This window comes from Vulpes vulpes, chromosome 12 (assembly GCF_048418805.1).
Source record: "Vulpes vulpes isolate BD-2025 chromosome 12, VulVul3, whole genome shotgun sequence".
NCBI lineage: Eukaryota > Metazoa > Chordata > Mammalia > Carnivora > Canidae > Vulpes > Vulpes vulpes.
The window spans coordinates 110,679,516-110,705,651 of NC_132791.1; the positions used below are offsets into that span (position 1 = coordinate 110,679,516).

Sequence of the window (26,136 nt, forward strand, 5' to 3'; positions counted from 1 at the left end):
TCCCTGTTAAACTTGAGCCAAAACCTAAGCAATTTATTCTGGGGTACTTATTCCTCACTATACTCTGCTCTACTTATTCCCCAAGAGAGGCAAGATCTTAAACACTGGGTGAAACATACTGGTGGTACTCCAGAAGCCAGTCTTCTTTCAATCTCCCATTTCTCAAAAGATGAGGGTTGCTTGATATACTTGCTCTAGGAACAACAAAATACAAAACTGTCTAAGCAGAAATGATTAGTGACAACTCCAAAATACTACTATAGGAGGGTAACATAAAAGAGTTGGTGTTCATGTGTGCTTGCATGTGTTAATACAAAATCCCCAAATATAAAGCAAAGTAGGAAAGAAAACAGTATAGTGAATCCCAATATATACATCCCCCAACTTCAATAATTAGTAACACTTTTGTCCATCTGTCTCTTTTCCCAATTTTTCCTGGACTATTTTAAAGCAAATCCCAGATTATTCTGGTACTTTTTTTTTTCTTTTGCATCGGGTAACTTTTATTCAATAGTATGTTTGGAAGTAAGGCAGCAAAGTAGTATTTTTATCATGTTGCTAGCATTTTCCCAAGGTACAGCCAGGAAACAAGCTTATGTCATTTCCACAAGGATCCTATGAAATGTCCCCAATAATTCCATACACGAACACTAAAGGTGGTAGAGTTGAGGCAGTTCTGAGGTGATCAACAGCTTGTTTTATCCTTCCTCATAACTGGTTTGCAAACTACATATCTGGTTTTGGTGTATCGCTTCAGTTGGCCAAGATTAGAAGCCCTTCAGTATTCATAAGACTAAATGCAGAAAGCCAAATATGCTCCAGGATGTGAGTTTATGCAGAACGATTTGCTGTTAACCAATCAGTATTACACAAACCCTGCCTCTTGGTCAACCCAAAGGACAGATATATGCTTTCCCACCTGGACAGACTTTAGGTTCTGGCACATTTTGAAATAACTGAAGATGTTCTGCTCTTAGCCTCACTCTGGCAGCTCTAATTCTATGTAGCCTACATGTAAACTAGCTTGATAAGCTCCAACCCGAATCTTAAGTACTTTCACCTCCGTTACTCTTTTATGAAGGAGACAGTGTTCCCCCTGTATTCTGCTCTACCTCTTCTCTAGGGGAGGCTCGGTCCTGGGTTTTAGGTTTAGCACACTGCTGATCCTCCAGAGGCAATTCATCACTTACTCCCTCTGCTCTCATAAAAGATGGCATTTGCTTGAGAAACAAGTTCTAAAGGAATAAAAATAGAAACCAAACTGTCTGACCAGGGCAACATACTAACCAGGATACTGTAGGTCTCAATGACAACTCCAGGGAAATGGTACCAGGTGAGATATTCTGATACATTTTAACTTGAACAAGGATATAATGTTTTTATTTTATGCTATTTTTTTTAAGGATGTAACACTTTTAGCCCAACTCTGTAGACCTGAATTTTTACTCCTAAGCCATGTACAGAATAGTGTTAACAAACTCCCCATATGTTTCGTAATTTAAGATTTGCCACATCTTCCTACACTGTTCATGTGGGGACAGTGGGTTTGTGGTAATACTGTGGGCTCCAGCAGAAGTTGTAGCATAATCTTAGTAAGCTAAAATAGTCTGATTCCACAAGAGAATACGAATGTGATTTATCAACCTTCTGAATGACAGAATTGATTTGACTGGTATAGGTCATCAGACCAGGGTCTTTGCACCTGTCCCTACACTTTACGTTACCTATTACCGAGGATATATACGATCCAGTTACTTTATTTTGTGTTTATTTCCTTTTTATTCTGCTTTACCTGATCTCTGATGAAGGTCTGGTCCTGGAGCTTGGGAGGCAGATACTGATGACCTGCCACAGAAAAGCCTTCCCTCTTTTCCTCACTTGACATATCAGAGTATGACTCCTTGAAGCGTACTTTCTGAAAGAAAACAAAAACATGGACTGTAAATTGTCCAGTAGAATAATACGATAGTAATAGTGCTATAGGCTTTATTGAGAGCCTTACAGTAATTTTTTTTAACTCGAGATAATGTGAAATATGGAATAAAACCGAAAGCCATACTTTTTGTCATTTCCGAAGTCTAGCTGAGAACAACCTTTGCCAGTTCCCAACTACACCCTGAACAATTCAGTTCCTGCTGGTCTCTCTCCTTTTTCTGTTCTACCTTGTCCATGATGGTGGCCTGATCTTGATGCCTGTGTTGAAGGTCCTGATGGACAGCCAGAGGAAATGCCTCTCTCCCTCTTGGGCCTAACAAAATTGATGCTCCCTGCTTCAAACCTGCTTTCTAAAGAAAGAACAAACACAAGATATCAATTGTTCAGTTAAGAAAGACAGGTTAACCAGTAATACTTGAGGCTGCAGTGAGAATTCTGGCATTAACTGAGGTCAGAATATAACTGAACATGATATATAAAAAAAGAAAACACTAGACTCTTTCACATAAGCCCATAATTTACTTCCTGCTGATCCCTTGGTTCTTATTTTTGGCCTAGCTGATCTCTGGTGGAGGGATGGCCTTGGAACCTGAATAGTAAAAAATACTGCCCCACACTTGTGGGCCACTCCTTTTTCCATCTTTCAGCTGTCAAAGCAGATGATGGCTGCCAGAAATATTTTTCTAATAAAGGTAAAAAAAAAAAAAAAAAAAAGTAAATGGCCAGGGGTAATGTGCTACTGATAATACTTTAACAATTAATAAGAACCCTAGACTTCTGAGAAATTAATGAGGAAAGTATTTTTCCCAACTATGACTCCAAATCAGCTGTAATTTAGTGCTTGCAAACCCCACTCCAAAATTTAAGTAGCTATTTTTTTTTGTTTTATCTCCTTTCCACTCTATTTTACCTGATCCCTGGGTAGAAAATGCTGGTCTTTGGGTAGGAAGTCCTGGTCCCGACATCTGGGTAGAATATTCTGGTCCTTGGGTAGAAAATCCTGGTCTTTAAGTAGAAAGTCCTGGTCCTGACATCTGGGTAGAATATTCTGGTCTTTGGGAAGAACAGACTGTTCTTTGGGTAGCAAATCCTGGACTTTGGACATAATACTCTCATCTTCTAGTTCAATATTCTGGGCTTCTGGCAAAATACCCTGAGTTTCTATCTTAACAGCCTGGACTTTAGGCTCAATGGCCTGGGCCTCAGGCTCAACAGCTTGGTTTTCTGGATCAATAGGCTGGATACTGAGCCTTGGTTCAACACTCTCAGCTTCTAGCTCAACATTCTGGACTCCTGTCAAATCACTCCGGGTTTCCAGCAGATCACCTTGGGCTTCTGCAAGATAATCCTGGGCTTCCGGCAGAATATCCTGAAGGTCCTGAAGATCTAATTGCTTTTGCTCTTCCTCTTTCACCACAGCAAATAATGGGTTTTTGAACTGTACTTTCTAAAAGTGAACATAAACACCAGATATAGAAAGCCAGGTAGTAGCCATACTATAGGTTCTCCCTAAGATTACTAAAATAATCTCAAAGAGATATGGTAGTCAGGGGCACCTGGGTGGCTCAGTCGGTTAAGTGTCTACCTTCAGCTCAGGTCACGATCCCAGGTTCCTAGGATTGTGCCCCACATTGGGCTCCCTGCTCAGTGGGGAGTCTGCTTCTCTCTCTCTCTCTGCCCCTCCCCTTGCTTGTGCTTTCTCTCTCACTCTTGTGCTCATTCTCTCAAATAGATAAATAAAATCTAAAAAAAAAAAAAATATGATAGTCAAACAAATTACTAAAATAAAATGGGAAAATACAATCCTTGCTTGACTTAACAGAACCTAAATCTATAATCCCAAACCAGTACAACAATATGGCAGCCCTAGTCTAAATCACACTTAGTTTAATTTCTATTATACTATCTCCTTTCACTCTGCTTTACCTGAACTCTGCTGAAAGGTTTCTCCCTGTCTTCAGAAAGGAGATCCTGCTGCTGTCCCCAAAACAAATTTTCTCTCTCTCTCTTATCTACCGTAGTAGATGAAGATTCCTCAGAGTCAGGTTCCTGCAAACACACAATCAACAACAGTAAAAAAGTATCTATTATAGGTAGAAACAATGTGATTACAATAAAATCTTAGGCTTCAGCACACTATTAGGATAATTCGGTAGGTCAATATAATCAAGTATTATAAAAACAGGACATTACAAAAGAAGCATTAAGACTATATAATGAAACTATAAAACACAGTTGAAAGAAATTTAAAAAGATCTAAATAAATGGAAAGGCATCCCATGTTTATGGGTCTCAGAAGATAATACTAAGACATCAAAAAACCCTCAGTCAACTGTTTTTCAACAAGAGTGCCAAGAAAATCCAACAGAGAAAGAAGTTTTCCAACAAATGGTACTGCGACAAGTGGATATCCACATGCAAAAGAATTAAAATACTTCCTCAGTACCGCATACAAAAATTCACTCAAAATAGGTTTTAGACCTTAGTTGAAGGACTAAAATTATAAGTTTTAGAAGGACACATAGTAGAAAATATTGATGACTTTGGATTAAGCAATGGTTTATTAGATACTAGATCAAAAGCACAAGCAACAAAAGAAAAATAGGTAAGTTGAACTACACCAAAATTAAAATTTTTTCACAAATGATAGCATTAAGAAAGTGAAATGACAACCTACAGAATGGAAGAAAATACTTGCAAATCATCTATCTGATAAGACATGTATCCAGAATATATAAAGAACCCTTATAACTCAGTAAAAATCAAATAACACAATTAAAAAATCAGCACCACATATGAATAGACATTTTCTCCCTAAGAGACATGTAAATGGGCAATAAGCATGTGAAAAGATACTCAAGATCATAAGTCATCAGGGAAACACAAATCAAAAATACAGTGAGAGGGCAGCCCCGGTGGCTCAGCGGTTTAGTGCCGCCTCCAGCCGAGGGCATGATCCTGGAGACCCGGGATCGAGTCCCACATTGGGCTCTCCCTGCATGGAGCCTGCTTCTCCCTCTGCCTGTGTCTCTGCCTCTCTCTGTGTGTTTCTCATGAATAAATAAATACAATCTTTAAGAAAAAAAATACAGTGAGATATCACTTCACATCAGTAGGACAGTTATAATAAAAAATATGGACAATAATAAGTATTGGAGAGGATGTGAAGAAATCGGAGCCCACATATATTGCTGATGGGAAACAGCCTGGCAGTTCCTCAAAATACTAGTTAGCCTATGACCCCAAAATTCTATTACTAAAGGAATGAATATCCACACAAAAACATGTACACAACTGTTTGTAGCAGTTATTCATAAAAGCCAAGCCATCAACTGATGGATATACCAAATGTGATATAGCCATAAAAGGAACATTATTCAGCAATAAAAAGGAATGAAGTACTGATATATTCAACAACATAAAACATTATGCAAAGTGAAAGAAGCCAGTCACAAATGACCATTATATGATTTATTATATATATTATTAATGAAATAATTGATGGAGACGAGAGAATAATTAATATCCAGGCAAAATGTCTCAAATATATATATGTTTCCATTTAGAGGAAATGTTTAGAATAAGCAAATCTATAGAGACAGAAAGTAGATGAGTGGTTGCTTAGGACTAGGAGGAGGGAAAGGAGGGTATGGGAAGTGATAGCTAATGGGGATAGGGTTTCTTTTAGAGGTGAAGAGATTGTTCTAAATTAGATTATGTGGACAGTTGTATAAACCTGTGAATATACCAAAAAAATCACTGAAATGTATTAATTTAAATAAATGAATTGTGTGATATATAAATTATATCTCAAAACTTAGGAAAAAACCAATACTGGACATTAGAATCTTAATCCTTAGCGGTGCCTGGGTGGCTCAGTCAGTTAAGCATCTGCCTCCAGCTCAAGTCATGATCCCTGGGTCCTGGGATTGAGCCCTGCATTGGGGCTCCCTGCACAGTGAGGAGTCTGCTTCTCCCTCTCTGTCCCTGCTCCTGATCTCGCTCTCTTGCACATGTTCTCTCTCTCAAATAAATAAAATCATAAAAAAAAAAAACAATCTTAACCCTTAAATCCAAACTTAATTAGCTGTAGATGGCTCTAACAAGCGATTATCTTTCCCCTCTATTCTTTATATTTCCTTTCCTGATTTTCTATAAATTTCTGGTAATACAAAGTAGTTAAAAGACCAAAGATCCTGATGGACCTAAAGGTCAACTGTCCTGTTGTTCCTATATTTATTTTGAGGGGTGATGGTTTACTACAAAGTGCTTTCTGGAAAAAAGAAATTAATACAAATATAAATGGTCTAGAGAAAGTAATACGCTCATGATACTAAGTTGAGTTTTTAGGAAGATCTGGAATGATTTTAGCAGATTATAGTGGTTGAATAAAGAATAAAGAAAAACAAATAGTGAGGTCTACTTCAGATTTACAAACAAATCACTCACACATCAAACATGGAGTAAAACAGACTGGTAAGAGAATATATTAACTTTATAAATGACAATTTATCCCTATCCCCACCAGTGACAATTTTAGTAGGCTTATGATTTTGTCTTGGTGACCTAACAGTATGCAAGCAACTATATCTTCTATTTGTATCTCTAAATCTGGAATAACAATAACAACCAGACAGATTCTAAGGTCAGTAAAAATAAGTCTAACAAGGAAATGAAACCAGAGTTCAACCAGGTTATTGATTGTGTCCTTTCTGACTGGCAGATTTCCACTTCACACAACTGAGGGGCTAGAAAACTATTCAGATTTAAGGGAAAGTCCACATACATGATATAAGAAATAAGATCATTCTCATTTCTATGGAATAGATTTGTTTCCAATGTGTTAGCTGAAAAATACACATGCATTCTTTGGAAGCTGCAGTGAGTCTGAATTGATCATCACCATCATCATAATGAACTACATTTAAATGGCATCTTTGTCATACAAAACTGGTTTAAACAGGATGTTATCTTAGACTTAATCCTTTTCCCTTCTACTGAATGATTATTTCAGTCAGACCTGTAAACAGTACTTTTTCTGGAAAAACATCAACTGAAAGGTTTGAAAATGTTCCACACAATATAAAATAGGAGTGTCTAGGATCTGATAACCCTTTTTTTTCTGGTTTACTAGAATGTGTCCAATCACTTCATTCTAACCATACTCTGGAGTCAGTCCAATGGCACAAAATGTAGTTGCCAAATCCACAGGTATGAAAATTGTAAAAAAAAAAAAAAAAAACCTAAGCCATTTAGAAGAATTTAGGTACAAAAGAAACTATCTTGAGAATCATAACAAGGCAATGCTAGAAAAAGGTAACCATACTAAATGCATCTAGGATGAAATGCCATATGTGATATACACCCATGCCCGCTTGTTTTTTATATTTAACTATAAATGTCTTAATTATCACTGAAGAAGGAAGCATTATAGGTTAGTATTCTACAAACTGCAAACATATAAAAGACAAATGTTTTTGATGGTTCTGTTGAGACACGTAAGGAAAAAACTGTATATATATATATATATATATATATATATATATATATACACATACATATTTAGGAAGCAAAACTAAGAAAGAATAAGAGACAGAGGTGATGATGGCCAAAAAAAAAAAAAGAGTAAAAAGGATGAAATGGTCCATTTTACTAGATGTTGTCTATCAAAACTTGAAATTAATGCCAAAATGAGTAACCACAGGAAAATACATGAGTTTGGGGGTGCCTGGGTAGCTCAGGCAGTTAGGCGTCTGCCATCTGCCTTCGGCTTGAGTCATGATCTCAGGATCCTGGGACTGAGCCCCATATTGGCTCCCTACTCTGTGCTTCTCCCTCTCCTTCTGCCTCTCCCTCCCCCTCGCCCCCCACACTCTGCTTGTGCTCTTTCTCTCTCGAATAAATAAAATCCTAAAAAAAAAAAAAAAAAAGAAAATACAGGAGTTTGTTTTTAGCATCCAAATTTGTGAACACTGAAATAAACAGGCACAGAACAATGGCATTTTACAAGTATAGCCTTAAATATCCTTTTAAGTCTAGTTCCACATTTAGGTTCCAATTATTCATTCTAACCTTGTATTTTGAATTAGCGCTAACAAGAAATAATCAGTATTAACCTCTGGGTCCATTTCTTTCCAGGCTTTCATCTCTGCACATAGCATCACTCCCTATCTCTTTATTTAGCTTTATTTTTTTATAGCATTTATCATTTGAAATTATATTCTACATTTATTTGCTTATTATTTGCTTCCCTACTAGCACAGAAGCTCCTTGAGGGATCTTTGTCTATCTTTTCTTCATTCTAAAAGTCCTGCTTCTAGAACAATGCCTGGCAACTATAGACATTCCATAAATATTGGCCGAATAAAGTTTTTTCAATTGAGAATATATTGTGTATAATCTTGTATCCTACTTTTTTCACTTACCTTTGTACCACACTTTCCCTTGTTTTCATATATACTCTGAAAGCATGATAATTTTTAAAATGGCTATACATAGATACACTGTAATTTTTTAACCATCCCCTACTATTTGGATATTTTAGGTTATTTCCAACGATTTTTACAGTTCTCAATACTGTCGAGATATAAATAAATCTTTATCTGTACTTTTTAAAACAATTTATTAGAAATGAATTTACCTCTTGAGGGGGAAAGGTTTTCCTTCTACCATCTGGGAACATTGATGCATTTTTTTTATTCACAGTCTTAAAGGATGCCAGCCGGTGACGGGCCTGTTTCATGGTTTGACTAAGCTGCCAGGCAAAGGGAAGAAAGAGCAAACAAAAACAGGCTAAAGTTTTAATACCAAATTCACCAAGTGTTCCAACAGGAAAACAGGCCCCTATTATTAAAAAAAGCCAGACCTAAGACAAGAGGATTATCTGCAAAGGAGACTTTGTCTGCTGATAGTATTTTTACAACATGATTTTCATTACTCTAAAATACTGTATTTCATAACTTGATTTAAGTTCTGTTATTCAAATTTTTTTTAACAACATATGCTTTGTATTAAGAGTGTACACAAAAATATCAGAACCTTTATCAGGATAAAAAGTGTGAATTAATAAACTTAGAAATGATTGAGCAGATACATTCCTTACCTTCCATTCATGCTCTCAATAAGGAGTTATTTCTTCAACTAGTCCTTGCATGCCTAATCACTTTTGTCACTCCTTGCTAGAAGACTCCATTCCCAGTCCCTCTAAATTCTTTTTTCCTATTTATAAGAATCCCTTCTTCACCCCTAACTGGAAGACTGTAGCTCTTAAGTCTTTTTTCAAATCCCCCTTCTTCCAGAAAGCCTTTCTAAGTTAATTCAGAACACAAATTCAAACATCTCAACCCATTTGTTTCAAGTACTCCAAGTAACAGCTGATAATAAGTATTAATATTAAATACATTGACTTTGTGTTCATTCCTTCTATCTAGTAATTTTAGTAAGCACCTATTTTGATTTCTTTTTCAGAGAATCATAGCCTACCTATTTTTCACAAATCTGCACAAAATGTTCCCTTAAAGAAAATACAGAAATGAACAAAGTATGATTTTTTTTTTTTTAGGCTGAGCTCTATATCCATCATGTGGAAGAAAAGCATATCCCTACTATACTATTCAGTAAAATTATGGCAAAACCAGGACCAGTTCTAACCCATCCAGTAAAAGTTTAATGATATCAATTCTCCCTTGAAGGCAAATCATAACCATGATTTACAACTATAAATAATAAACACCTTGATTTTTACTAATAGTGAGCTAGGGATAAAAACACTCTCACTACCAGTGCAGTTTACTTACAGTGTATCACCTCTGTTTCATTCTTGCTTCTAAAGGTCTACATCTCCAGTCAGAAAAATCAGCTTGAAACATCACTCTTTATTCTGCTAAAAGGAGGACCTCTAAATTGGGTTAGCAGAGTGGCTAAAGGGGTCCAGATAGAGATAATCTTATTGCAAAAAGAGATACATGTGCAGCTGAGGTTATGGAAAATACAGAGCCACACATATGTCTGGTCTTACTCATTACCAAGTATGGTAAATGTTATTGCTTGCACAATGTGACCAAGGATTCAAAATACCCATTGTAACAGATCTGAAATAAGGATACATAATCTTCTTCTCCCATCAACTCCGAACCTCTATTAGAGTCACAGATTGATTTTAGTCCCTTAAACAAAATATTTCAACTGGTCCAATGGCTGAAATATACATTATAGTTTTTCCATTTCTCTATCATTACCATAACCCTTCATCAAACCTCAACCTAAAGACCCTTTCAAAGACCAGCCATGAGGACTGTAATAGGCTGAATAATAATATACACTCAAAGACACCAGGTCCTAATCCCTGAAACCTTACAGGTTATAAATGCTACTTTATAGGGGAAAAAAGGCCTTTGCAGATATCAAGCCTTTAGAGATATTATCTTGAGATGAGATAATTTTAGATTATCCACATTGGCCCTAAATGCCATCCCAACTGTCCTTATGAGAGAGAAAGAGAGGAAGATTTGGCATACAGAAGAGGAGAAGGTGATGTAAAGATGGAAGCAGGGATTGGTATGATATAGCCAAAAGCAAAGAAATGCCAACAGACACCAAAAACTAAAGAGTCAACGATCAAATTTTCTCCTAGAATTTGTGGAAGGGGCCCTGCTGACACCTTGATTTCAGCTCAGTGAAACTGATTTTGTGAGGCACCTGGGTGACTCAGTAGTTGAGTCTCCCACTTTGCCTAGAACTGCCCGGCTTTAGCACTGGAGGTCTCGGATCATCAGAGAAGTGAAGGTGTGTCACCCTATGAGAACAACTGAATCAACTGTTAGTGATTAAATAATAGTGTGAAGATCAAAGATCCTATGCTGTGTGATCACCAGAGCTACCTCAGATTCAGAAAAACTATCCAGCCACAGACTCCTTAAAAGAGGTTAGATTTGTGTGTTTCTGATTCTGCCTTTATTATCCCACACATATTCTTTTTTTTTTTTTTCCTCCGTCATTCAGCTTTATTTTAAGTGCTGGTTTTTGGTTCCCCAAGAGCTGCATGAGTGGTAGTCCTGACCACCCGACTGGGGACTGGGGGTCCACACATATTCTTAAAATAAAAGGAATTCTTGCAGTCAAAGAGCCTAATTCAAACAATAGTTTGCCAATGATAGATTACAGAAAACTTAACAGGTTATTTCATATTGCTTAAACCTTTCTTAACTGCCAAAATGAATTGTTATTTCCAGGGTTGAAAAAGCTGGAAAACGTGTATTATAGAGAGAAAAAAAGTAAAAAACAAGATAATAAAAGATTCAGTGAGAAACAAATAAAAAGCTGATTTTATTTATTTATTCATGAGACATACACAAAGAGAGGCAGAGACATAGGCAGAGGAAGAAGCAGGCTCCATGCAAGGAGCCTGACATGAGACCCAATCCCGGGACTCCAGGATCACACACTGAGCTAAACCGCTGAGCTAGGGATCCCCCCATGGGTCCCCCCATTGAAACAATACTTATAGTAATTTCAAGAGTTCTAAAAATGAAATAGTCTAAGAAGTATTCAGTTGCTCAGCAGTGGCAATGTTCTAACAGAAAACTAGATGGCCATTTATATAAGAGAGGTTATAAAAAGAACTCCTTAAAGAAAGAAAGGTTAGACTAGATAATGTCTTTGGTTTTGCAACATTTAATTAAAAATGTGAGTAAATTCAAACATATTGGAAACTTCAAACATACAGAGAAGTAGAAGCTATAATACACACATGTATTATGTGTGTATTATATATATATATATATATATATCTCAACCAGTTTTAACATTATCAATTCCTGGGCAATCTTGTTTTATCTATAATGCCCTACTTCACCTCACCCTTATGTTATTTTGAAGTATATGCCAGATGTCAAGTCATTTCATCCTTAAGTATTTCAATATATCAGATGAACATTTAAAACCCTCCAATACCAGGATTCTATGTTTCTATCACTCTGCAACACAAGAAAACTGAAAAGTCCACGAACATTCAGAAAGTGAATTGCATTCATCATTGACTCAACCACTTCTAGATAAACCAAGGGAGTTAGTGCTTTAACAATATCTCACTGTCTAGTTCTTAGTGACATCTAGTGGATAAAAACTGCAACAGAAATTGCAAAATTAAAAAGCATCTATTGTATTGTCATGGTGTTGTATGGGCAAAAGTTTATAGGCTTAAAGTAGTTTAGTTCACTGAACATTCTTCAGTAGTTCGTCCTTCCTTCCTTCCTTCCTTCCTTCCTTCCTTCCTTCCTTCTTTCTCTCTTTCTTTCTCTCTTTCTTTCTTCTCCCTTTCTTCTTTCTTTCTTTCTTTCTTTCTTTCTTTCTTTCTTTCTTTCTTTCTTTCTTTCTTTTTCTTTTCTTTCTTTCTTTCTTTTTCTCTTCTTTCTTTCTTTCTTTCTTTCTTTCTTTCTTTCTTTCTTTCTTTCTTTCTTTCTAAGATTTTATTTATTTATTCATGAGAGACACGCAGAGAGAGAGAGAGGCAGAGACACAGGCAGAGGGAGAAGCAGGCTCCATGCAGGGAGTCCGATGTGGGACTTGATCCCGGGACTCCAGGATCATGCCCTGGGCGGAAGGTGGCGCTAAACCGCTGAGTGACCCAGGTTGCTCATCTAGTTCATCTTTAAAAAAAAAAAAAAAAAAGGGATCCCTGGGTGGCGCAGCGGTTTGGCGCCTGCCTTTGGCCCAGGGCGCGATCTTGGAGACCCGGGATCGAATCCCACATCGGGCTCCCGGTGCATGGAGCCTGCTTCTCCCTCTGCCTATGTCTCTGCCTCTCTCTCTCTCTGTGACTATCATAAAAAAAAAAATTAAAAAATAAAAAATAAAAAGCAGGGTATAAAAACTTTTTAGGGATGCCTAGGTGGTTCAGCAGTTGAGCATCTGTTAGCCTCTGACTCAGGGAGTGATCCCAGTCTGGGATCGAATCCTGAATCAGGCTCCCTGCAAGGAGCCTGCTTCTCCCTCTGCCTATATCTCTGCCTCTCTCTCTGTATCTCTCAGGAATAAATAAAATCTTTTAAAAAACTTTTAAAAAATTTTGTGACATTTCAGGCTTTTCATAACTTGATTTCCTTCTACCTATCTAACCTCATTTTCTATTATTCTCTCCTCTGTAAGCTATCAATTAGAATGGTTCCATCACTTATTCCCAAATATACCAAGCTCAATACATATACTCTGTTCTTCCTATCTCAAAATTCTTTTGAATATAACCAGTCAATTTACCTTATCATTTCAAAATATACAGATCAATTCCACATCTTCCAGGAACTCTCCCACGAACGTTTCCTTGGATTTAAAAATTTTTGAAATCCAATAGCACAACTTTTCCATCAAATAGAGCAAATGTCTCTATATTAATATCTGATAGTTTGGGATCTGTTAGCTTTATATCTCTACTTGGAAATATAAACCCATAAAGGGTCCTATTTCACATTTCACTGGTATCCGTATAATGTTTAACAAACACAGGATATTCAAAGATCTGTGAACTGATGTATTCTATTCATGTACTGCACAGATGAAGTAAAATCCACACTACAGTGAGGTTACAGCTAGAAGCACCATGAAGGCAACAGCTGTGTCTGTCTTCATCAATGTTCTATCCCTTATACTTTATGCAGTATCTAGCTCAATAAATACTTGCTCAAGAAATTGTTCATAATCTTAAAAAGGAAAATAAAAATGATTTATAAAATGATTACTACAAACCAAGCAATGGCAGGAAAAAGTCATAGAGTCATAGTTTGGGGCAAAGAGAAAAAAATTGTTTTAAGTATCTCAATATAACACATGCTTATATAAAGCTTTACCTATTGATACTAACAACACAATTAGATTTGCTTCATACTTATGACCGATCATGTAAGCAGTTGCAAAACTTTTATTTTCACATAATCGTTTTTTTTTTCTTTAAAGATTTATTTATTTTAGAGAGAAAGAGAGAGAGTAAGCCAAAGCAGGGGAAGGGATAGAGGGAGAGAATCTTCAAGCAGATTCCCCAGAGCACAGAGCTCCACACAGGGTGTGATCCCACGATCAGTGAGATCATGACTTGAGCCAAAACCAAAAATTAGACTCTCAATCAATTGAGCCACCCGGGCACTACCACTACTTCTACATTTTTGCTCTTCTCTCACTATTCCTAGAAATACATTTTAAATAAGATGAAGTATAATTCCCAGAGCAGAGTTGAAGAATATGGTATCAACTGGACAAAAAAGCTCATGTACACTAAGGAGAATTGTGAATGTATGGTGCCAAATGATTTGAGTGGATAAACCTACTCATGGTAGTTAATTTCATTCATTCATCCATCCATCTATCCATCTATTTATTTATTTATATTTAAATTCAATTTGCCAACATATAGTACATTAGTTTCAGATGTAGTTTTCAATAATTCATCATTTATGCAAATTTTTAAACAACAGATATGTAAGGAGCACCTGGGTGGTTCAGACAGTTAAGTGTCCAACTCTTAGTTTCAGCTCAGGTTACAATCTCAGGGTCATGAGATCAAGCTCCACATCAGCTCTGCACCAGGCTCCAAGCTCAACACAGAGTCTGCTTGAGATTTTCTCTCTCCCTCTTTCCCTTTGTCCTCCTCCCAGCTCTTTCTCTAAAACAAAAAAATAAATCTTTGATAAATTAATAAATAACATGTAAAATCAATTTCTAGATAGGTTACTTTTTTAAAAAATTCTGATTATGTTGAGGATTTATTATTACTTGACCTATAGATTTATTATGATAATCAGATTAAAAGACAGGAAAGACAAAAATGATGAATGAAAAAAAAATGATGAATGATACGCCCTATGTACTGTACTTTTTTGCAACAGAGGTTAGAAATCAGTTCTGTCCATATGCTACAAAAAGAATAATTTACCCATAACAAAATTACAGTATAATGGGGGGGGGGGGGATCTTTGATCTTTGACCTAAAGCTCTTTCTCACAAGGTTTGACTCTAACACTTTGGCACCTTCCTTTAGATGATTCTAAACTGTCTTACCAAAAATAAATAAATTAAAAATATGTATAAAAAAATAAACATCATTTCACTATTCACCACTTTACAAAGGTAATTAAAAGTGAAATTGAATGTGATACCTCCTAATCGCTACTTCATACCTTAGATATAAGTAAAAAAATCATAGACATAAAATGAGTATATACTTACCGCCTGGGCTTGTTGTTGGAATAATTCATTCTGATTCTCTCTATCATCTATTCCATCTCCAAGCATCTGGGAAGGAGGTAACCTAGCACTTCCAATAGCAGCATTCAAGTTGTTTGAAAAAACACTTGTTTTTTTAGGAGTTAAATGTGCTGGATCTGAAGACTGCATGGCTATAGAGCCTTCTTTTTCTGCCTACACAAAGGAAGAATGAGATTCTTCTAGTGAGATTCTACTCCAAGCCAGCACAATCAAATAATGCCCATAAGCAGCCCCAAAGATTTTAAATCAGAGTCAGGGTAGAAAGAAGAAAGCTTCAGCAAGCAAAGAAACTACCATTTGCCAGGTACTTACTATGTGCTAATAACTTACATATCTAATTCTCATAATGCTATGAGACAACTATCATGGCCCCATTTTATAAATGAAGAAACTACAATCCACGCAGCAAAGCCAAAATTCAAACCCAATCCAAAATTCTGACATTGTTTTTAACTATTTGGTGAAAGAAAAAAAAAAAAATTGTGAGTCAGAATAACACAGAAAACACAAGTTTCTCTACATACAAATCTACTGCCCTCCCTAGCAATTATACAAAGCACAGAATCCAAAGAAAGTGATTCTGTTACTGCCTAATAGCTTATCTCATAACACACAGTTTCCATTCGATCGTTACTCAGGTTCACTTTTGAACTTACTGCTTCATAAGATCTCTGAAGCTGTTGCTTTTTTCTCAGCCTGATTTGCTGATTTACTCGGTGTTTGACTTGTCTCTGAAAATGCTTCAGAGCTTCTTGTTTTTTTCTTAGCTGCTCCTTTAGTTCTTCTTCAATCATATATGCTGAAGTCTTAAAAGACGAAAGATAGAAAATAAATGTGAATGTCAGCAGTTTTTGCCCATTGGGGCACTCAAATCAAATCTTAATTTTTCATTGAACTGACAACTAAAGTTGTCTTCATTAAATCTTAATGAACCAATTCAAACCTATCTTATATCACACATTTCCTAAAATGAGTAAAATAGTCCAAATCCAGTAGATTGTTCATCACTCACTAAATATGTCCTATTGTAAAATAGCTTCACGCTCAGATTTATGCTCCATTTTTAACCTAGCATGCCCTTCCTGTCATCTCCATCTAGTAAGGTAAAGGCCTATTCACTCTTTAAGATCATCTAATACCCAACCACCTAGGACCTTCCACAATCCATTCTTCTGAGCTCTCCCATGCTGTAGTATTTCTCACTCTTATTAATGTTAATTGAGAGCAAAACTTCTTAACTCCCCCACTAGATTAGGTATACTTTGAAGGCAGGAAATGTATTTAATTCCTTTGTTGCATCTACAGTATATAACAGAGAGCCTTGAATATAAAGGTACTCAATATTTATGTAATGCTCAATCACAAAACATAGTCAAAACAATCCAGAAACTGTATCCCATTTGAGTCCCTGATCACTACTCCTTTCCTCTGAGTGCCCTGAATAACAACCATGTACATCATAATTAAAAGCAGTTACCATTACTAAAGATCTGCTACAAGACAAACACTTTTAACTACATTATATCACTGAATCTGGAAACTACCTCCAATAGAAAGCATTCTCTGTCCTATATTAAAGAAGAGGAAACTGGGGCTCAGAAAGATTCATCTTCAGTAGTAGCCCAAGATCCTAATGCTGGCAAGTAATAGAGCTAGAAGTTTCTGACTCCAATATGTATGCCCTATACTGTACTGTTTTTCTCTTGACTGTTTCTCTTTCAAAAAGAATCTTCAAATTAAATAAATCATACTCCTATTGAGTCCTTCTTCTGACACAGTGATTCCAAATTCTAGTTTAGAAGGTGCTCAAATATATCACAAGTCATTAACTCTCAAAATCAAATGAACTTAAATTCCAATTAAAATTAAATTATTTTCTAATTAAATTAAATTATTTTAAAAAATAATAAAATAAATTAAATTATTTAATTTCCTTAGAAATTAAATTTTCTAAGGAATCTACCTCATATTTTACACAAGGATATATCTAGGAGTGTATAAAACAAATATCAAAGAACAATTATAGGTAAAATAATTCCAAAGGAAAGATACAGGTAGTAAAGCCTGAACAACTGACTGAAAGTAACTCAAGTCCCAGAAAATTAAAGCCATCTTGCTTCTTTTACTTTCATTATCTGTCAGCTCCCTCTTTTAACCCCATGCTGAGATTATCAAACATCTTACTGAAGTATATGACTGATTCCAAACTGTGAATCTCAACTATAAACCAAAGATAAGAGTATACCACATTTTAGAAACATATTTTTCTTAGCAAACACCATTGTATAAGGCCACCAAAACCCAAGAACATTGTCCCATGTTTGGAATGTTAGGAGATTCCCAGAGTCAAATAAATTTTAGGAATACTGAGTTAAGCAAAAATACATACTGTTTCAATTGTACAACTAACTCCTCATAGACCTTTTGAATCCTAAGGACTATCCAAGGGGATAATACAGGATGAAGTGTTTCTCACAATAACCAAAGGACATTTTTGCCTAATTCACATATGATGGAATTGATACTGAGATTTTGCAGTAGTCTCCAAAGATGATCTCCCCTTCTCCCCACAGTGAACCAAACCTCCCAGTATTTATGCTCTTGTGAAGTCATCTCCCATATTGACTGTAGTCGGGCTCTGAATAGCCAACAAAATGAGGAAGAATTGGCTCCATGACTTCTCCAGCAAGGTCATAAAGCAACTCCCACTTCCACCGCCTTAGAGGTCTCACCCTTGGGGAAACCAGCCACCATGTAAGAATTCTACCCTTAGACACCATGCTGAGAGGAAGCCCAAGCTAGCCAAGTAGAGAGACCATGTGGAAAAAGAAAGCATCCAGCAAGCCCCTAGCCATTCTAGTCATCCTAGCCCAAGTGCCAGGTATGTGAATAAGAAAGCCATCTTGGACATTACAGCCCAGTAGACGTCAAATGAAGAAGAACCAAGAAAACCAACAAACAGGCAGAACCCAGTAAGCTTGTCCCAGACATCTCCAGCTATTTTAGCTGTCCCAAGTGAGGCTTCAGATACAATGTTGCAGACAACTGCTTGAAATCCTGACACACAGTATCTTTTGCTTTATGCCATTAGGATCCAGGTTTGTTACACAAACAGATAAAATATAAAATAATGCAATAGCCATAAAATGCTGATAGAACTGCAGTGTCTTTTGATGCTAATTTACTTAATGGAAGGGGAGGTCTGAAACTATAGTACTTTTAGGAATCTTGATGGCTCTGTAACGGGACAAAATGATTAGGAGTTTCCCTTTAGAATAACCATATTAGGTCTACCATGCTCTAGAAGTAACTATTCACCATTTATTCTGAGCTGACAAGAGCTGCATCTGTTAATAAGGGTTGATTCCCAAGACAGTATGTGCTAAATTGGTAGAGTTCTATGAGATACTCGATCAAACTGCCTTTGACTGGTACTGATCAGAATTTTTTAAATGAGGGAAAAGAGACATGTTTATATTTTTTTCCAAGACTAATATTTTGCGTTAATATTTGGGAACATGAGATTCAATTGTCTAACATAGAAAAAGAAAATTTTGGTGGTTTTTAGGCATTTTGCTACTACATGATCAAGGTGTCATAATCTGAGCAATGAAAAAGAAGTGTCACTAACTTAAATATCAAAATATCTTTGTACCAAATCTTATCAATTCTACTGGCTTATTTCTTACCTTTACTCCTCTTCATTCCTGCTTCAACCTCCCTTTTTTAGGGCTTTCCCTCTTTATTCCTTACCATTAAATAAGTCTCGATGCCATACTTCATGGCTAAATTGTTATAATTACATCCTAATTTGTCTCCCAGGAGCCAATCTATCCCTTACCTCAAAAAAAAAAAAAAAAAAAAAGAAAGAAAAGAAAAAAAGAATTGAAGCAACTAACCTAATCAGAACACTGTTTTATCATGAAATTCATCTGCAAATATTAAACAATGAGATCAATCCCTTATCCAAAATTTCCTGTGGTTCCTATTGCTCCTATTCTTTTACAATCCTATCAACCACCATACCCCTATGAAGCTTCCCACTCCAATTCATCTAATCTACCCTTAGAATCCAGAAAACATTTTGCTCACTTCCCACTCTCCCCATTCTCCTTAATTGGGAGAATCATCCTCCTCTGACCATCTAAATTCTTCATTAACTTGCCTGTATCACATCAACCCAAAGTCCTATCTTTCTTCTTTAAGTATCATAGTCATAGCACTTAATCATATACCCTTTTTTGGAAATAGGCAGAAGAGGAATAAATGAATGTGTGTGTGTGTGTGTGTATATACAAAAAATAAAATGGACATATGACATTGCTTTGCTACTTAAGATTTACTTTAAACATGTCTCATTTCTTCTCTGAGATCAAGGATCACTCATATTTTTCATCTTATGTTCAATATTTTGTCTACACATCCTGAAGACCATCACACAATTTGCGCATTACACTTATTAGACACTAAAATGAAGTTGGGGGCAGGTTAATAAATAAGATTTCTTCCTTGTGCTCTGGAAGCTCACACTCCATCAGGAAAGGCAGATATGTAAACAACTTACTATAAATATAACATGGTAAATGCCACAACAAAATTCCAACAAAGAGCTAAGGGGCACAGTATAGTGAAAGACTATCAACAATCTTCTTTACAAAATTGTCCTCCTGTGTTAATGGTGACATATGGGAGTTACTGGGTAAACAGGCACACAGGTAAACTTTGCAGAAGTTTCCCTTCATCTGAAATGCTCTTCCCTACCGTCTGTACTTATAACATTTCCATTTTTAAGGACTATCATAGACTGTATTTCTACATCTATTCTACATCTATTCATTCATTCATTCATTCATTCATTCATTCATTCAACGAGTGTTTCCTTAAAGACTTACTATATGACAGGATAGGAGTGAACAAAAAATAAAGGTCCCTTTCCTTTTGGAACTTATAGCTAAACGTTCTCTGGGCGCCTCAGTGGCTCAGTGGTTGAGGGTCTGCCTTTGGCTCAGGTCGTGATCCTGGGGTCCGGGGATCGAGTCCCACATCGTGGACCTTGCAGGGAGCCTGCTTCTCCCTCTGCCTGTGTCTCTGCCTCTCTCTGTGTGTCTCTCATGAATAAACAAATAATATCTTTAAAAAAACAAAAACAAAACTTTCTCAGAATAGCCCCAGTCAGAATCAATCTGTTCTTCCCTTATTCTCTTACTGCGTCTGAGTCTTATTGATTCTACACACTTACCGTAACTTTAAGAATCAACTAATGTAAAAAAAAAAAAAAAAAAAAAAAAGAATCCATTAATGTTACTTACACACACTAAGTGCGGCAACTGTGGCAACTGTCATCCCTACTACCTTGGAGGGCGTCTGCAAGATACAGCCAGTGCCTACGTCTTGTGCATAGCAAACAGTTTAGACTTTGTGAATTAGACAGTTTTGGCAGACACCTGTGCGTTCTGCAATCCTAATTCAGGAACATACTCATTTTGCAACAGAAGAGAAAGGACTGTTCATGTTTATCTAAGCACCGATTAGAGAGGGCCAATATGGGGGGGGGGGTGGGGGTGAGGAGACCCCACTACACCTGCATCGAACTGACACTCACATACGCGGGGACTTCCGAACTATCTGGCGAGGCCGCTTCCACCCAGGCCCCAACCGGCATGACAGCCTGGTTCCTCTCGGCCAGCACCGCCAGCACGTCCTTGCTCTTCAGGGGGTTTAGGGCCAGGGGCATCCTTGTGGCGTGGCGAGGCTTCTGGAGGGGGGCCATACTTCCCGGCATCTGCGACTCCTGGGCAAGCAGAAAGGAAACGCTTAAAACCCTCCGAGGACGGCGTGGAAAGCTCCACCCCGCCCCCCGGCCCCCGCCCCAAGCCTGCAGCGGAGGCGCCAGGAAAGCAGAGAAGCCTTCGAGAGGCGGCGGGGGAAGAACAATCCCGGAGAAGGAAGGAAGGAAGGACGGGAAAGAGGAGTAGGAAGAAATTAAAAGGGAGAGTGTAAAGCCTGCCTCCGGGAAGGAACGGCGATCGGAGGGGAGGGAACCTAGAGCGGCCCACGGGTGGCCCCGCCCGGAGAGGGAGGACGGGCCGCAGCGGCCCGAGGGAACGGGGCCGGGAACCTGAGTCTGAGGCAGGGCCCAAATAACCGGGGTCCCGCTACGGGGGGAAGCGCGCCACCGACTCCAACTATTCCGGACGCTACGGTAACCGCCTCCAGCAAACCGCCACTTCCGGGAGGGCCGCCCGGTCCCGCCCCGCCCCGCCCTTCCGGGGGGGCCTGGTAGCCTCCCCTTCCGGCCTTGAGTCCCCGCCCCGGGGCTGGGAAAGCGTGCGGGGCGGGACTCCGGGCTCCGCAAGGACGTCACTTCCGCTTGGTGGCCGACTGAAGGGGCGGGGCCTGTGAAGGCGCGGGAGACTGGGCGGGAACGAGTGGGCTCGCGGGGCTGCTGGGTAACGGGGCCCGGGGCGTGGCCGGCTGCAGGTGCCTTTGTGGTCCTGGCGCCGGGTCCAGCCCGAAAATCCCTCCGGAGAGGGTTGAGGGGAGCTGGGGAGCGCAGACCGGGAGGGGCGGGGGTCCCGGTGGAGGGAAGCAGGAGAAAAGGATGGGAAAGGGTGGGCCTGGCCGGGCGTCCTGGAGGAAAGAGCTAACCGTGGATGCTGCGGCTCCTGGGGACACCTCGTTACCTTTATGAGACTGTTTACTAGTTTCTTGAATTCGAATATCGCAGCATCGCGAGAGGTCACCCTCTCTGCTCCGAGCTCTACTGGGATTCCGGGGACACCTCATTATCCCTGTGAAATACCCATGCATTCATTCATTTCACATATAATTGGGAGCTTTTTAGTATACGGGTACTGTTCTGGGCGCTGGAAATCGACACCAGTGAACAAAACAAACAGCCCTTGTTAGTGGAATTTGCAGTCTGACGAGAAGAAGTGACCAAATAAACACATGAATAAGTAAATGTGTCTTGGTGCTGATGAACATCGTTGATATAAGCAAAGAAGGAAGATTGCGTTGTGGGCGGTTTTCTGTGTTTATTGAGCACCCAAGAAAAGCGTGATCTATGATAGCAAGAAAAGAAGTGTGGGGAGAGGCAATGAATGTGTAGATAGGATGACTAGAGAAGATTTCATTGAAGTACTTAAAAAAAAAAAAAAAGATTTTATTTGTTTGAGGGAGAGTACCCAAGCTGGGGGGAGGAGCAGAGGGAGAAGCAGACACCCCGCTGAGCAGGGAGCCCCCAGCTCAGTCCCAGGACCCTGAGATCATGGCCTGAGCCAAAGGCAGTGGCTTAACCAACTGAGCCACCCAGGCGCCCCCACTGAGGTCCCTTTGAGCAAAGGCTCCAAGGCAAACTCCCATGATACAATGGAACAAGCTACTGTCACCTTCAAAGGAGAGTTAAGGGATCCAGGTAGCGAGAACAGCAAGCACAATCGCTCCAAAGTAGCTGAGAAACAGCAAGGAGGCTGGTGCGGCTGGTGGAGTGAGAGGAGGAGAGTATTGGGGTAGGCAGTCGAAAGTTAGGGGGTGGGCAATCATATAAAGCATTGCAAGCCATGGAAAGGCATTGAGATGGGGAACCACTGGAGGGTTTTGAGCAAAGGAATGCCATAATGTGACTTAAATTGTTAAAAAATCACTGTGGATGCTGTATTGAGAATAGACTGCATGAGGCAGGAGTATAAATAAGTAGTAGGCCAAGTAAGTGACTATTTATTACAACAATTCCAATAGGAGATTATGATGTCTTGGATCAGAGAAGTAGTGGTAAAGATGGTGAGAAGTCGTTGGATTCTGGATATATTTGGAAAGCAGGACTTTCAGGACCTGTTGAAAGTTGGAGTGTGTGTGTGTGTGTGGAGAGAGAGAGAGAGTAGTCCAGAAAAATTCTAGCGATTTTGTTCTGAGCAATTGAGAGGATGGAGTCGCTATTGCCATTTCCTGAGATGGGGAAAATGGTGGATAGAATAAGTTTGGGAGGAAGATCAGGAATTCAGTTTGAGACAGATTTTGTTTTTCGAATTGACATCCAAGAACATAATATGATAAAAGTATCTGCAGAGAGTTCTGGTCTAGAAATAAGAGTTTGGGAGTTGTTAGGTTATAGGCTTAAAGCCAGGAGATGAAATTAAATCAAGCGACTGAATTATAGACAGATAAGAAAAGAGGACCAAGGACTGAGCTGTGCGGAATTCCAACAGTAAAGAGGCTGAGAAGGAGGAAGGATCAGCTAGTAAGCTAAGGGAAAAAAACAAGGAATGTGTGATAGCTTGAGAGCCAAGTCAAGGAAACGTTTCATCGAAGAGAAGAGACCATTCATGTTAAATCCTGCTGATAGCTCAAATTGGATAAGGACTAAGAATTGGCTTATTGGGTTAACAAAGTGGTCATTGATGACTTTTAAAAGAGCAGTGTTTTTGAAGTAGTTGGAAAGTGAAAGCCTGATGGGGTTCACTTAAGAAAGAGGGGAGGAGGAATTGGAGACAGCAATTTTAGGCAGCCTTTCCAATGAGTTTTGTTGTGAAGGGACATAGGGAAATGGGTAGCTGAAAAGAAAGATAGGATCACAGGATGATTCTTTTCTTTAAGAATGCAGCACGTGTTTTTGGTTGTTGGGAATTATCCAGTAGACAGGAGAAAACTGACAATGCAAGAGAGAGATGGGAGACCGTTTGCATCTATGAACTTAAGTGGACCAGAAGGAAAGGGATCTAGTGAACAAGGGGAAGGATTGGCCTCAGATAGCAGGAAGAAAGGTTCATTATAACAATACCAGTGAAGTAGACTATACACTGGTAATCGGGTAATATAGTGGTGGCAACTTGTGGAAGTTCTCTTCCGACTGCTTCATTTTCTCTATAAAATTGTATTGTAGCCAGCCTACAAGATGACCTCTCATGGTCTCCTGGTCTTCACACCCTGTGTAGTCCCCTTTTACATTGTACCAGTGTTGGTCTGTGTAACCAATAGAATATGGCAGAAGTAATGGTATATCTCATCAGAGATTAGGTTGTAAAAGATGCCGCGTTCTCTCTCTCTCTGTCATTTTTCTTGCTCTTGCTCTCACTATCACTCAGATCACTTGCTCTGAGGCCATTTATGTCACAAATAGCCCTATCAAAAGGCCCACATGACAGAGTTCTGAAAACTTCTGCCAACAGCCCTTTGAATGATCTTGAAAGTAGGTCCTCCAGCCCCAGTCAAATCTTCAGAAATTGTTGTCTTGGCCAACAGCTTGACTGCAACCTCATAAGAGACCCTGAGCCAGACTCCGCACCCAGCAACTATGTGGGATAATGTTTGTTGTTCTAACATACTAAATTCGGGGATAATTCATTACACAGAAAATGATAACTAATACAAGTAGGAATCAATTAATAATATAGAGGAAGAGATGTTCAGGTCTGAGGAAGGAAGATAAGGTACAAAAAATAGTTGTCTGGAAGAGTAAGGACCCATATGAGATTCATGACTGTGAATTTCAACTGAGACTAGTCAGCATGGTTGAGCATTTTTCTTCAGTTGCATGCTTACAGCATAAAGTAGGTGGAAAAATTTATTTTAATAAGGGTTGAGGCTTTACCAAAATATTACTATCAAGCAAGAAATGAAAATTTAGGGAGTTGAAGAGAGTTGAAGATGAGTGCAAGGGAGCAATTAAATGACCATGAAACTTAAAATAAGTAATAAGGAAAGGGAGGACAAGTGGGATGTAAGCAACATTGTAAGGTTTGTAAGATTAAGAGACTGAAGGTTCCAGGGAGGTCTCAGGTTTGTTGAAGCAGGATAATTGGAAGAGTGCCCTGAAAAAGATAAGAGGTGGGGATCCAAGAGTGGGATGCTTGAAACTGAGGGTGTGGAAGGACTGCCTATAATGGTACTGTCAAAGTCCATGGTAAGGCCAGGGGAGGGAATGCTGAGATAGAATAAAAAACAAGATCACTGGAGAAAAACATCTCATAGAAATGAGGGGCCAAAGCACTGGATGGACTGTACCCAAGGTGATCAAAATCACCAAAATGGGGGCACCTGGGTGGCTCAGCTGGTTGGGCATCTGCCTTTGGCTCAGGTCGTGATCATGGGGTCCTGGAATGGAGCACCACATAGGGCTCCCTGCTAAGTGAAGAGTCTGCTTCTGTTTGCCCCTCCCTCTGCTCATCTTCTCTCTCTCTCTCTCTCTCTCATAAATAGATAAATAAATATTTTTTTAATCACCAAAATAGGGGATCCCTGAGTGGCTCAGTGGTTTAGTGCCTGCCTTCAGCCCAGGGCATGATCCTGGAGTCCCGGGATCGAGTCCCACATCAGGCTTCCTGCATGGAGCCTGCTTCTCCCTCTGCCTATGTCTCTGCCTCTCTCTCTCTCTCTCTGTGTGTGTCTCTCATGAATAAATAAATAAAATCTTAAAAAAAAAATCACCAAAATATATGACCAGAATAGTGTTGGTGAGAACCAGGAACAATAATAGTCTTCAAGGAGTTTTGAGAATGAGACCTGGAGGTTGGTAGAGGATATTAACTTGGAAAGCAGTGAGTGTTACTATCTAATAACATTAGATTCAAAGCGATGGGTGAAGCTAAGAAAAGGGAGAGAGAATGGTCTATAGATAGGAGTGATGGAGAAGGTAACCCATCCCACCCCCTCCCCACCCCCACCCAGAGGGGTAGGGAGCAGAAAAGAGCCACCCTTGAGAGGCTGGAGGGAGATTGAATTGCACACCTCCAAACACATGCGCGCGCGCACACACACACACACACACACACACACACACACACACACACGGCCCTCAACACTGGGGAGAAGTATGATTAGGTAGCTCCTTGCTTTCTCTACCTCAAGGTCTTTGCATTTCACCGGTAGCTGCACCAGTGGTCTCATATGAATCTATACTCTTGTTAAATCCAGGAAGCTCACATCTTGGGCTCTTTTCCTATTTTCTGACCT

The 26,136-nt window shown here is 38.9% G+C and overlaps 1 protein-coding gene across 14 annotated transcripts in view; it reads right to left on the minus strand.

Annotated features, from left to right (window-relative positions):
* Window positions 1-21,459, minus strand: part of CCDC15 (coiled-coil domain containing 15) — an 83,529-nt gene extending 62,070 nt beyond the window's left edge. For 7 of the 14 annotated variants that reach the window (XR_011995783.1, XR_011995782.1, XM_025998978.2 and 4 more), the window contains exons 1-10: window positions 21,305-21,457; window positions 20,789-20,977; window positions 15,843-15,992; window positions 15,148-15,339; window positions 8,576-8,689; window positions 3,862-3,984; window positions 2,846-3,382; window positions 2,163-2,285; window positions 1,793-1,915; window positions 120-194 (exon numbers count right to left, since the gene is read on the minus strand). Coding sequence is in view for 12 of the 14 variants with exons in the window: in XM_025998978.2 (XP_025854763.1) it covers window positions 120-194; window positions 1,793-1,915; window positions 2,163-2,285; window positions 2,846-3,382; window positions 3,862-3,984; window positions 8,576-8,689; window positions 15,148-15,339; window positions 15,843-15,992; window positions 20,789-20,968 (1,617 nt within the window). In the remaining 2 variants the exon portion in view is untranslated. Of the gene's footprint in view, window positions 1-119; window positions 195-1,792; window positions 1,916-2,162; window positions 2,286-2,845; window positions 3,383-3,861; window positions 3,985-8,575; window positions 8,690-15,147; window positions 15,340-15,842; window positions 15,993-20,788; window positions 20,978-21,304 lie in introns of all 14 variants that reach the window. The other 7 variants (XM_072729442.1, XM_072729448.1, XM_072729446.1 and 4 more) reach the window with 4 other exon arrangements.
* Between the last annotated feature and the right edge of the window lie 4,677 nt (window positions 21,460-26,136).